Source organism: Zosterops lateralis (assembly GCF_965231275.1).
Source record: "Zosterops lateralis genome assembly, chromosome: 1".
Taxonomy (NCBI): Eukaryota; Metazoa; Chordata; class Aves; order Passeriformes; family Zosteropidae; genus Zosterops; species Zosterops lateralis.
In genome coordinates, this window is record NC_139762.1 from 106,878,500 (window position 1) to 106,892,296 (window position 13,797).

Here is a 13,797-nt window from a genome sequence, read left to right on the forward strand (position 1 = left end):
GAAAATGAACACCTATTAATTAATTTTCTGACCAAAAAAGAGTGGTTCTAAAAATCACGGGATATGGCCAATTTTGCAACTTCCTACAAAAAGTTCATGAAGTCAGAGTGTTCCAAGCTCTGAAAACAGGAAAAAAACCCCACAACCTGATCTCCTAGAGTGCATGTGCCCACACTCACCTTTCTAACTCATGCTCTGCACTCTAAATGGGCAAGATTCAGCAGAACCATGGATAACCCGGGCCACCAGCCAAGTTATCCAAGTCAACTTATGGAAATGGAAAATTTACTGCCAAATGCAAAATTTTGCATTGATTTACTCTTTTGCTTTCTCACACTGGAAAACTAGTTTAGATCACTTTACCCAGCTGCTGAATTTCACAAAACTAGCGGAATCTTAAAACATCCCACAGATTCTCTCCTTCTTCCAAACATGGTTGAAACTAGCCATGACTAGACTCATCCTTCTGCAAGGAGAGCACAACATCCATTCCACATTCCATAACCTTTATTTCCCTATCAAATTCTATGGGGACGGAAAAAAATAAAGATGTACTGACATTTGTTTTCCTGCCTAATCCATCTCTACTGTGAAAAGAGTATGGAGTCAGAAACCTTATGCAGTTCACTCAGGACTTCTATCCATGTAAGAACGAGCCAGCCAGCCAAGTTTTCTTAAACTCTAAACATTAATTCACCAGAATGGACTAGAATGATCCCAGTGCAAGTATTCTGCCTGAAATTGCTGGATCTGGAAGCACATTCATTAAGCACTAAACACAGACATAACTGCAGTATTTTCCGCTACTGTGTGAGCCTCAGAAAATAGGCAAAACTACAACTGCACTCTCTGAGGAGGATCACAAACCCACTGCTACAGTGGCACACAACACATGTAATAACTTTTAAGTTTTATAGGAAACATAGTGGCCATTTTCACCAAAAAAAAAAAAAAAAAAAAAAAAGGAAGGAAAGAGATAATACCTTGGATACCAAAGTCTAACAGAGCACTTGCAAATGAAGCTGTGAATCAAGGCTCTCCTCAGAGTATCTCCCACAGTCCTGAGGGAAGCAGCAGAGTCTTAAGGCTTAGCAGACAAGTAGACCTTGAGACTGCCCATTAGGAGGTTGCATTCTTCACTAGAGCCATGTAAGCCAGACCTCTTGGGGAGGAAAGGGCCGGAGGGGGGCAGGAATGCTAGGGCTAAGAGGAAAGGGAACAAGAAGGAATATAACTGTATCCTAGGTGGGCCTGCAGACAACTGTTTAAATGAGTGTTTGCTGATAGAAAATTGAAATAGTTATAAACATCTACCATCAAAAGAGGATTTAGTTTCGAGCTGGATGAAGAGACCTTCAAGGTCTTCAGACCTTCTGACAACTTATGTACATCACAAAAATTCTTCAACTTCAGCACTATGATTTTGCCAGCACACACCATGGAACTAATGGTTTGACTACAGCACAACTTAATCATCTGTGTTCTCTATGCGCACCACAGCATGCTGAAGTCTCTACTCACTACTTCTGTGCAACTTTTTGTCTCATCTACAATTCCCAAGCACCGACTTCTCCTACAGTACCCTGGACGGTCCCATTACAACTATAGGGTCTTCTTTGAAATCCATATTGCTGCAACACCTGCTTTTGTAGAGGTTCTCATTATTTACTAGATCAGAGACTAGCTCTATCTACCCAAAGGATTCCTCTACCAAAGGAGCTGGTAGCAATCTGAAATCTGTTCGACCCACGGCCATCCACACCCATGACGGCACGAGTCTTCAGAAAAGTTTCCAAACATCACAAAGTTACCAGTGAACTTGAACATTCTCCTTTGTTGCTGCCGATACAAAACACTGTGAATTATTATAAGCCCTGTATGTGCTTTTCTTCGATCGCTTTAGCGAGTTAACTTGCTCCCTCCCACAAAGGCTTAGGTGGAGTCGCCCGGAGCCGCTGTCATTGGCTCCGACCGCAATATTCTTCTTCAATCACACCTAAGGTTTAGTGGGAGGCAGCCTTAACTATCAGGTCGACCAAGTTTGGGAACTGGAGCCGCCTCCAGCCCGCAGCGCCCGGAGCCAGGCACGGGGTCTGGATCAGCCCGGCTGCGGTGCCATTGCCAGGGCCCCGCAGGAAGGACTCGCTCGGCCCCTCCACTCTCAGGCCGAGTCCTGTGGGGTTAGTTCAGGCCCGCGGGGCCCATCGGGGCGGCCCAAGTGGGGAAATGAGGGCTGGGGAGGCCCAGGGACATCACCCGAGCCTCCGGTCGGCCGCGGGACCCTCCAACAAGTGTCCAAGCGCACGGAGAGCGGCATCGCCCCTCCGGGCACGGCGACTGCGGCCCGGCCGCCTCCCTTCCCCGCCGGGGCCTCGGCGCTCCGGGCCTCCTGAGCCGCCGCCGCCCCCGTTCCCCGCGCGGCAGGAAGCGGCAGCTGCAGACCCCGGGGCCGCTGGGCCGGGCCGGGTCGGGCCGTGCCCGCCTCCCGGCGCCCTGCTCACCTTCTGGATGGCGGCGGGCGTGATCTCGCCCTTGCCCCGCTGCCGCGCGGCCGCGAACGCCACCGACATGTCTGGCGCGTGCCGGGAGCCCCCGCCTCCGCTCCCGCCCGATCGCGCGCGCGCCCCGCGGAGCCAGCAGCGGCCCTGCGCGGGGGGGCGGGGGCGCGTGCTCGGCGGGACGGCCCATCCCCAGCTCGCCTGGGGAAGGGGTTAAGGAGGACCGGCCGCTCCTCCCCGCTTTTCTCCATGGCGAGGGGGCACCTCGATGGGACCGCGGCCGCCCCGCACGGCTCGGTCAGAACAACTGACTGAGAGCCAAAGGTGAGCCGCTTCGAAAGTGATCGCCACACACAGCCTTGTAATGCGCTTTTCTTGGCTACCCCCCTTCCCTCTCCCACGTTGGTACATTCCTGCCCGACGCGCCTCATGGCAGGGAAATGGTACGGCCGGGTGGGGGTGGGACAGCGCTGTGGCGCGCACGTTACAGGGGACACGCTCGGGCCGTGGCGGGCGGCAGTCTCTATTCCCCCCTCTGCCCAGCGCTGCACTTGGTTGCACCCGGGCGTCCCGCTCTGGCGCGGGGCGGGGCGGGGAGGGGCGGGAGACGCTGGAGGGAGGCGCTGGGGGTGGGAGGTAACCTGCTTTGGCTCTGGAGCATCCCTCAGTGAGGAGACACTGTGGGAGCTGACCCACAGAGAGGGAGGAGACGATTCACTAATACACGTAAACATCTCAAAGGCGGGTGCCGAGAGAGCGGTGCCCAGCGACAGGACAAGGAGAAATGGCCATCAAGTAAAACACAAGAAGTTTCCACTTCACCATGAAGAAAGACTTTTTACGCGGAGGGTGGCAGAGCACTGGGACAGGCCGCCCAGGGGCTTTGGGCGGCCTTCCCCGATGAGCTGGGCGGCTGCGGGTTCCCTGCCTGAGGGTGGAACAGAGCAGCAGCTCGGCCGCCACGTTAAACCAATTACAGACCCTGGAAGTGCTGAAACCAGCCCTGACTTGTTTCAGCGGTGTCGCCGAAGAGCGTCATGAACAAGTTTGCAGAGCCTTAAGACAGTTTTTGGAAGAATGAAGAGTTGCAACGGGCAGCTGGTACAGGGACATGGAAACTCCCCAACCAAAGCATTTTAAACTTGCTTTTTCCTGGGCACATCCCCAGATGCGCTCTGTTACCAGAATGGCACTTCTGCCCTGTCTCCAGATTATAGAGGACCCAGAGTTGATGTGATGCTAATCTGGTTTGCTTTTCTCCAGGAAATGTCTGTGGCTCAGTGCTTGTTCTGTAGATTATGCTAAGATGGAGCAATGCCAGCGTGTCCATTACTTTGTGTTTCTAACCATTTCACTCATCACTCCGGTCCATTGGTTTTTTTTACTATTTTGGTCCAACTTTTCTGTCTGCTACACACTTTATCATCATCATCACTACTATAGTACTTATAGGAAACCAAAAATAAAAAAGAAAGGTTTGAATAAACCACATTTTTCTAAAGTTGAAATGCTTCATGGTGATCTGTGGTTATTATTACATGGTTTTGGAGGGAACTTAAAGAGTAACTGTTGTGGTACCTGTGTGTTCAAATTGGTACTTTTTTAGTTACTACAAACAGCAGCAAAGAACCCTATGAATGAAGAATACATGATGGCCATGTCCAAATCAGTGTGTAATCAGAACCAACCCTCTCCTACCCAGTTAGTAACAGAATTACAAAGACTTTTTCGTTCTTTTTTAATCATCTACTTGTCCCTGGAGAACTGATGAGGTGTCTGAAAGTGTCCCAAGGCTGCAAGCACAGCAAACATGTTCCCATGAAATACACTGAACACTGGAAATGCCACAAAATGTTCCTCTTCTACAAATGTGACATCCCGATGTCATGCTCTGGTTACCCAACCCCTGTGTACAATGTATTTTGCACTGGGGTATCTTGATGATCACAGTGTTTGAGATGATGTGGGTTAGATGTCAGCCACATAAACACTGCTGGTAGGATCTGAATGTTCCATTTTGTTTTTCCACACTTTCAGGTTGGCTTTTGAGTTGAGGGAAAAAAAGAAAAAAAAAGAAAAAGAAAAAGAAAAAGAAAAAAAAAAAAAAAAAAAAAAAAAAAAAAAGGCTTGTGGGATGCCACAGGTGAGGAACCTAAAAATGAAAGTAGTCTCCCATTTTATTTCCCCAAATGGTCCAAACTAAATATGTGAATTTTTTTTAGTACATTCCTATTTCCGTGCAAAATACAGGAGAACAATGTATGAAATTCAACTCTGTAAGTTTCTAGAGGGAAGATATAAGACCATTCATTCATAGTCGTTAAAACTATCTGCTTTGCCTCATTTTGTCTGAGGATTAAATTAAATCCATTTTTTTTGCCATTTGTGATTTTTTTCCTTCACGTTAAACATTTTAGACTTTCACATTCATAAATAGCAACGGATCTAAAGAAACGCTGATAAAAGTGAGTCTGAAGCTCTGTTTCTTTTACCATGCAAAGGGAAATTCACATTCAAAATGAACATTTAAATAATGGCACGGATGCATACAAGCAGGGAAATAGATAGCTACAATGGAAACGTGCCACATGTCTCAGAACACATAACCACAACAGGGTGTCTCTTTTATGACTTCCTTAATGCACTGCAATATGTCTAGATATCAAAGGACATATGGTATATTTTCCCTTTAATTGCACATTTCTTTGCTCTTGTGAGTTACTCACAACCTTAACATTATTTAATTGTAATTCAGATGCATAAATCTCAGTCATCATCAAGAGTTTCAAATGCAAATATGTTTCAATGAGATCTTGCTTCCACCTCTATTCCAACTTTTGTCAGTGTAGTCTTTCTTTTTTGTTGATGTGCATTTGAGTATGTCATATGCTTTGGAGAGAGAAGAATTCAGACAGAGAAGGATCAGACCTTTTCTGAAAGACTTTTTCCTTTGTTTCTGACTCACATTTCTTAGTAACTTTTTTTTTTTTCTTTTTTTTTTTTTTGCCAGTTATATTACCTGAATTTCCACAGAGTCATGGACATTTCCATCCACAGGAAGGAAAATACAGAACGCTGATTCATTAACATTACAAATGTACATTTAAAATTAAAAGATTTAAACATAGTATTTATCAAGCTATATATGCAAGAAAGGGACAGCAAAGAATTTTATGGTAGTACCACTTGCTTAAAAACCTTTATGACTACAGGTCTTAGTATGAAAGTTAAGTATTCTTCCTATGAGCCAGGTGTTTCTTAGACACAGCTTTTAACATCTTTTTAAATATCTCACATTCGGTGAGAGCACCTAATTTTTTGTACTCACTCCAACGGACAGCAACCCACCCACTTTCTTTGCTATCGTAAGGATGATAGCTCAGGATCGACTGCTAATAGATAGGACAGTGGTGAATTTGAGCCTCTTTTTCAGGGTGAACTACTTTTTCATCTTGAAATTAAAAAAAAAGGGGAGGGGTGTTTATGCTGGTGGTTCGTAACATCAACAATATCATCAGGTAACAGATCCCAAGGAAGAAGGGTCTTTTGGTAGATGAAAAAGGAAGATGGCAAAAGGAAAAAATGACATTTTTGGTGTAATGTTTCTTTACCAACTGAACTTGGTGATCTCATAACTTTTTTTGGATTTTCTACATGCCCAGTCTCTGTGTTAATTCATCTTGTGGCAAAATGAAGCTTGCACCTCAAGGTCTGCCTATGTAAATGGTTGATGTTGAAATTCTGTTTATTTAAAACCTAGCAACTTTTCATCAAAATACACAACAATATCAGAGTGGATTTTAGGGCAAATGGTGTTTTTTGCTTCCTAAAAGGGATGATGCTAACAGAATAAATTTGTCTTGAATTTATTCTGCCAGCTTCCTGCCTGCTTTTTGGTTTTTTGCAGAATTTTGTAATTTTTATTCTGCACTGGCTATTGTATGGAATAGTAATAAAAAGTAGCACCTGAAATGCAGGCCTGTATGTTCCAGTATAAAATGAAGTACTCCAATAGCACTGCACACTACCAGGATATTGGTGCCTCTGCCATATTCCAGAGGGGCAATAACAAGCCCAGAAAAAAATCATTGGGATGCTAAACTTTTATTCTACTTCCTGTCATTTTAGTCTGCAAATATAAATATTTAGAATAAAGAAGCTCACAGCAGGTTCGGCAGTTTGCACTAATGGGAGTAAGTGCAATATCTGCGGTGAGTAAATCTTTCCATGTCCTGATTTTATTCTTCAAAAGGGAATCTCCAGCTACTAGGAACATATGCTATAAATAAAAAAATAGCAGAACATCTAATCTAAGCTTCCTTAGAGCTGAAAATTCCTCAAGTATTCTTAGAGGTTAATATTTTATTTTAGAGCACAGAAGCAAAGTGCTACAGTTCACTAACTTCTTCAGGTTTTGAATGTTGAAAGCAAAGCAGGGAAGACAAATATGAGAAGGCACTGCCAAGCCATGCTGAAAAAAAGGCAGCAATGATCTTGACGATCACTGAACTTTCATATCTGGTAAAAGGACACATTTGCAGTGGAGAGTCATATTTGTTCTTCTGGGGACTCTCACTTCTGCATCATCTCCAGCAGAGATGATCTCCATCTGCCTCCTGAAGACCCATGACCATGAAGGACAGAGGAGATGACTGAACAACTAGAGGGCAGTACTTCGACCTTGTCACAACTCAAATCAACTTCCTGAGGGAAAATAGAAAGTGCAAATTCTGTGGAGAGTGATTTCCTTTCAGAGAGTCTGATCCCATGAGGTAAAGAAGACCCCCCTCATTCTGCTGGCAGTGCTCATTCCAGTGCTGTCCAAGATGCTTTTGCACCTTGTGCCAAGGGCACGTTGCTGGCTTACAACCACCTTGTCCACCAGTACAGACTCCCAGGTTCTTTTTGAAAAGTCATCCCTTAGCAGGAGCTGGTGCATGGGGTTGGTTCTCCTCAGGTACAGGACTTTGCTCTCCCATTTGTTGAACTTCACATGGTTCATGTCTGTGTCTTCAATCCATCGAGGTCATCCAAGAGCAATGGTGTATCAACAACTCTCACTCTTGGAACATCTGTGAACTTGCTGAGGGTCCAATTCCCTGCTGTCATCCAGTCATGGGCACTGGCCCCAGCAGTGACTCCTGAGATGTATCACTATTGACTGGCCCCCAGCTGGACTCCATGCCTGCTGATCACAACTCTGTGAGACTGATGGTTCAGCAAATGTTCAGTACACCTCACTGTACACTTATTTGGTCTGTACTCCATCAACTTGCCTATGAGGCTGTTGTGGGAGATAATGTCTAAAGACTTTAATAAAGTTGAGACTTTTAAAATATCCCCTCTCTGCTCAGACAGCATTTCTGTAGTATTCCTCCAGATTGCCTGTCCTTGCTTCCACCTCTGGTATGCTGCATTTTTATGTTTGGGTTTTGTCAAGAGCTCCTTGCTCATGTTCATCCATCCTTGCATCTATGCATGCATATTTCTTTTCAAGAAGGAGCAAAAAGTAGGAGAAGGAAGATGAATACAATCTGTAAGAAGAGGGTCCCAAGGCAGAGAAGGTCTGCTGCGAAAAACAGGAGAAAACAGAAAAAGTAGTAACTGTGTTGATTTCTAGTGTTTATTTTAAGGATGTAGCAATGCTTTTTACCATTCTCTTTTCATTTTATTCAGCATGAATTTTAAAGCATGCCTCTCATACAAAAAGATGAACACTTTTTAAAAAAGTGTTATCCTATGATTGCAATATATTATTTTCCAAGCCAAATAGCAATTTATCTTACTATTATGTCAGTCTGAAAATCAAGTTAAGTTTGCTCTTGGTATCAGTAAGAAAAATTCCAAGTAAAAGACTAATTAGAAGTCTTGCTGAATGTAATGTGGGCCATAATAATACTTACGTCTCTTTTATGTTGATTCTATAGGAACAAGAAAAGCATTTTTTCCCTAGACTAAAACCTTCATTATTAAATACTGCTAGTCTTCTAGTAATGACAAAATGCAGTTGTGTGCAATTTGCTAAATGCATTCATAGTCTAGCTATTACTGTGTATATATTTTTGAAGAAATAAGGTACTATTGCTCAAATCAATTCATTATGCCATATTCTAAATACTCCTTTCTTAGTCATTCCAAGTGGGCCTTTGATTCTGCCATCCATGGTGCATCATTTTACCCTGCTGATTCAGCCAGTGAGAATAATTCCATTTGGAATAACTATCTTTTGTAGAATTTAACATTTATGTATCTATTGAAAATAGTAAGCATGGATTTTATTTTTCTTTGTCTTAGAGTTCCTCATAGAACTTGGTCAGCATCAACTTGGAAAGTTGATTAGATATGGTCAAGGAAAATAAATAATAATGCATGAATGAAGAACTGAAGTAACTTTGCTCTCTGGAAAAAGGAAACAAAATACCCTAAATTCATCCAAAATTATGACAAGGAGAGCCAAGTAGAAGAGAGAGAGGGCAAATCTGTGGAAGAGAAGCAGATTAAACCTCCTACGTTTACTGATATTTATTGGTTCAGACCGAATTTTTGTAAGCAAAGTAATGAATTACAAGTCTAGAACAGAGGACAAAATTTTAATGGATTGACAGTATAATACGATATTGTCTATGAAAACTTTCATTTGCATAATTTAACATGGAAGTTTTATGAGCTCTGGAACAAGTAGAATTGATGGCTAAATTGTATGTGCCTCTTGGTTTGGACTTTTGAAAAGAGCAAACATTTTATATTAGAAGTATGGAATCATAGTCTGTTATTCTTCCTAAATCACCAGCTTATGTCTTTTAAAATATTATATAGTGTTCTACATTTATGCATGTAATGTTTTACCCTGTGTGTGCTTTATATAAAATAGTCACAGAAACTATGAAGTTTGATATTAGTGTGATGTGCCAAAGGTCTGGTCCTAGGCAAATGATAAAGAGAATATTAACAGTTATGTAAAGTTGTGTAAAAAAGGGATGAGTTTTGTATGTAGTGTACTAAAAGCGCTTTTTTCTCTTGAGTGCTGGATAAGAAGATACATTTCTGCAAGGAAAGGACTACATGGGTTCCTATAAGCCCTCTTTTATGCCAATTTCTAGTGTTGGTAGGACAGCATCTTTAAAAAAGACTGACTAAGCAAGGGAGGGGTTGCTTGTATTTCAATCATACTTGAGATGTTCAGCTCAAAATCCCTGTTTATTTATCAGTCATCCTATCATTCATTTAATTTCTTCAGACCATTGTCAGATCTGACACAGTGCTGGTCAGTTTTCTTTTCTTTTCTTTTTTTTTTTTTTTTTTTTTTTTTTTTTTTTTTTTTTTTTTTTGCACTTTCTAAGAAAAAAAAGTGCTGAGTTTCAAAAAACTGAGAAAGCAATGAAGATCTTATCTTCTTATCTAAGTGTTGACTCTAACATTCATTCCATTAGCCACTCTCAGCAGTTTTCAAAGTAGCAGTCTTTTTCTTTTTCTTTTTCTTTTTCTTTTTCTTTTTTTTCTTTTTCTTTTTCTTTTCCCTTTTCTTTCTTTCTTTCTTTCTTTCTTTCTTTCTTTCTTTCTTTCTTTCTTTCTTTTCTTTCTTTTCTTTCCTTCTGGAACTTCTCATAAATGTCTGTAGTGCATCTGCCTTCAAAGCTCATCCCCACCAAAATACTTACAATACCAGTGACAGCATTTAAGTTGCAGTCTGGCATTATCTTACCAGCTAAGTAAACCGCTCAGCCAGCTGTTACTAAAATCCATGTTTTTCCTTCAGTCCCCTCTACACTCGTGTTCCCACTCTGTCTCCTGTGCCATCACTTTTACTTGTCTGATCACGTAATGAGATGTTTAAGGAAGCTAAATTGACAGAAAAACAATTGCCTTTCTTTAAAAGCACCTCTCTGCCTGTTCACTTTCACAGATTGGGAGCAGATGAGTTTCGATATCAAAGCAAGGGAAGATGATTCACGGGGCAGAAAAGTGGAGCAGTTTACCCTTCTTTGTCAGGAGTTAGCTTTTACAAGATTGTAGCCATGACTGCAGCTATAAACAGTGAATATACTGAGAATACTACTCACCACATTGATCTGTGCTGACTTGCTATCTGTCTGGGCTCTCATGTCTGTAACCACTCTATTTCCTTTCTTTTCTGCTTGGTTATAAGCCTTTCTTCCAGGGGCTGCCTATATGTACTGTATTTGTAAACCACAACTTTTGCAACATCAGAACTTTTTTCTGTGATGTTTACCATACCTCGGAATTTTTCCTTCTTAACAGGTGTCAGACATTATTATTATTTCTAATTTGGAGAGGACAACACAGCCTCCACATAACTGTTTACCAATGTCCTTGTGAAAAAGACTTATTATTACAACATCTCCTCTGCACAACATAAATAAATATTGGGGATAAGAAAAATTTATCTTTACTTAACAGGATGGAATTTGAGGGCTGGATACAGCTGTGTTGGGTATACAGAAACAAAAACCAAAAAACTGTTGCTCTACTAATTCCAATGGCAATAGGCAGACTAACCTACAGAAACAAATCTAAAGGAAGATTAACCTACAGAACAAGTTGAGAATGACATTGGAAATATTGAAAGACAACTTTGGGCTTAAATCTCTGCTGCTGTCTGCCTCCCTTGCCCCAGATGTGACATTTTAACATGTCAATTTCATGGAAGAGACCCCTCTTCCAAACATATATAAGCCAATACTTTCGAACATTTGCCTCCACAAGGTATATTTTTCCTCAGATGACGACTGAATAAAGGAAAAACTGCATGGAAGCTCAGCAGATGGTTAGCAAAACTGCCTAGAGCATACATATCATCCTCCTGTACAGTTTCATGGGACCCCTAAATCAACTGGACATTGCTACCGGGCACAGCAAGGCAAAGGTCTTACCCCAGGCTGTGCTCTCCCACTGTCACTTCTGTGCTGGCCTTGCTGGCTGTCTGTGGTGTGATAAACCAGGCTGAAAGCCCTGCAGGGCAGAGAGATAAACCAGGAAAACCAGAGGAGGTTTCTTTTTCTTGCAGTGTCTCACCAGGCCAGGTGAGAGCCAGCAGACTCAGAAGAACAGGAAGCAATTCAAAGAGCAAAACCACAGCACTGACTTACATCAGTCTAAACTCTCACACATTAGTGTGTACTTCTGGGTGATGGCACTTCTTCCTCCTGCCTCTGCTCTGTCCTAAGCAATGTCATCTTCTCCCTGGTGCCCTTTCTGATGTTGCTTTGGAGCTCTTGTGAGTTGACCCAGCTCCCCAATCTCCCAGGAAAAAAATACCTTCACTTGCTTGTTGCATTCATTCAGTGGGCAGCCATATGAATCCCATATCTGTGAAGGAAAGGGGAAGTGAAGGAAGAAGTTGGGGGAGAAGATGTTACTGTCCCTTTTTGGGGATCAGACTATTAATGTCACCCACTTAGAGTGGAATTTGATATTACAACTAACCAACTGTGCATGAAGGCTGCTACTGAAGATAATAGTGCTAAACTCACTGATCTGATGCAAAGTGAATTCTTTTTTGGGTGAGTTGCCACAAAGCTGTGTTATTGTTAAATCCAGTTCAAGGAAAGCTGCGGGAATGTCTGTGGAAGTGGTTGGGAAGAACAGAACTGCTGTATTTTGTGGCAATCTCTATTTTGGTTATGCTATGAGGAGGTGAAACTATCCTCTTTGTGTGCTTTCAGAAGGGATGAAAAAATTCAGCTTATCAAAAAGATTTAGTTTTGAGTTGGATCAACACACAGTCTGACTTAACATCTGTAGAACTGCTCATCTTAAAATAGGGAGAGAATCAAAACATACAGTGAGGGTCTGGAGAGAGGAGAACCTTTTCTTTCATAGCAGTGGCCTCTTAGATTGGCTGATGCTGAATGTGGAACTGCTCCTCAAGAAGGGGAGTCCAAGTGATCAAAGAAATTTTCAGCTTTTTGTAGCAAACAGCTGATCAGAATGATCCAACTTTTAAAAATAATTATCTTTTACCTTTGGAAACTGCATGTTTTCACTGGCCTCACAAGCAGGTGAATTTGTGGAAGAATAGGAGAATAAAGAACTACACCAGAGAGCAAATAATTTACTAGGAAATTGGGAAGTAAGGAACCTACTCAACTGGCTTTACCATCAGGAAAGTTGTAACGTGGTACTGTGCTTTGGATTTTCTACAGTATCTTGTAATGAACAAGAAAAAGGATGTACCTCAGTAGCCGTCTCTTCTTACATATTGTTACGCTGCTGGCAACCCCCATTTCCTGGTACTGTGGTTGGTGGGAGTGGTACAATACTAAAACCATGATGTGTGGTACACTAGGGAAGAGGGTACTTCTCATATGTGTTTTTGGAGTGGCTAAATCCGTATTTAATTATGCAAGTTAGCTTTCTGTAAACTTAAAAAACTGTTATGGCCTGAAATTTACTTAAAATTGCAATTTCTCAGAGTAAAGTTACTTCTGTGTCTGGTTTTAAATTTGTCTCTATATATTTTCACCTACATTGCTCTCTTAGCAGTTTTTAACTTGAAGAAAAAGTTTTTTCCTCTTCTTGAATAATAATTTGTTGTTAGTTAATTAAGGACTTCTTGTGATTACTTTATCATTGTGATTATGCAGACCTGCTGGTCTGCTGGTGCCACAATAGTGATTTAAAGCACCACAGGCTTACTCTTGAGGGTCCAGCCACAGCAGAATACATCACACACTGCATTGCAACTTTAGCAGGTAAGTGGTTTGACACTTTTAGGTTTCTGCTTAAAAGTGTCAGTTGATAGTGAGTATCATGAAGAGGTATGGAAGCTGGTTGAGGAAACCCTCAGGCTAAAGCAACAGTCAAACCTGACAGTAGCTGGTGTTGTCCATACTTTGTGTTCAGTCCATCAAGTATTTACCACTATAATCCAGTGGAGTAATTTCATAGCTGAGTTTGTGCTCAGTGGATTCTGAAAGCTCTTATGGTGCATGAGCTGATGGGGTATCTCTTCACTAGTGAACAAAACTGCTGAAGAACACATTTTGTCCTTAAGACCATGTTCAAACCAGAGTCTCTGCCTCCAGAATGGACCAGCTGTGCCCTGGCTGCAGGTTCCCAGTATGTGCCAGGGATCATTTTAGCAATAGAGATGAGCAGTGTCTGATGACCTTTCTGTTCTGGCATAGGTATAGCTAAGGCAGCTGGAAGTTGCTGCACTAGAGTGCAGGAGTGGTGTCCATCTTCACGGCTTAGTTTCAATTAGTTCTCTTTGGTACAGCTTAGTAGGAGAAGAGGAGGGAGGAAAATAATGCATCAGCACATTTTGTAATTGCTTCCA

General features: G+C 42.2%; 1 protein-coding gene across 4 annotated transcripts in view; it reads right to left on the reverse strand.

The window, feature by feature from the left end:
• Positions 1–2,591, reverse strand: part of SS18 (SS18 subunit of BAF chromatin remodeling complex) — a 43,691-nt gene extending 41,100 nt beyond the window's left edge. For 3 of the 4 annotated variants that reach the window (XM_083855684.1, XM_083855683.1, XM_083855681.1), the window contains exon 1: positions 2,502–2,591. In XM_083855684.1, coding sequence (XP_083711810.1) covers positions 2,502–2,570 — 69 coding nt within the window. In that variant the 5' untranslated portion in view covers positions 2,571–2,591. Of the gene's footprint in view, positions 1–983; positions 1,149–2,501 lie in introns of those variants that run through there. The other variant, XM_083855682.1, reaches the window with a different exon arrangement.
• Between the last annotated feature and the right edge of the window lie 11,206 nt (positions 2,592–13,797).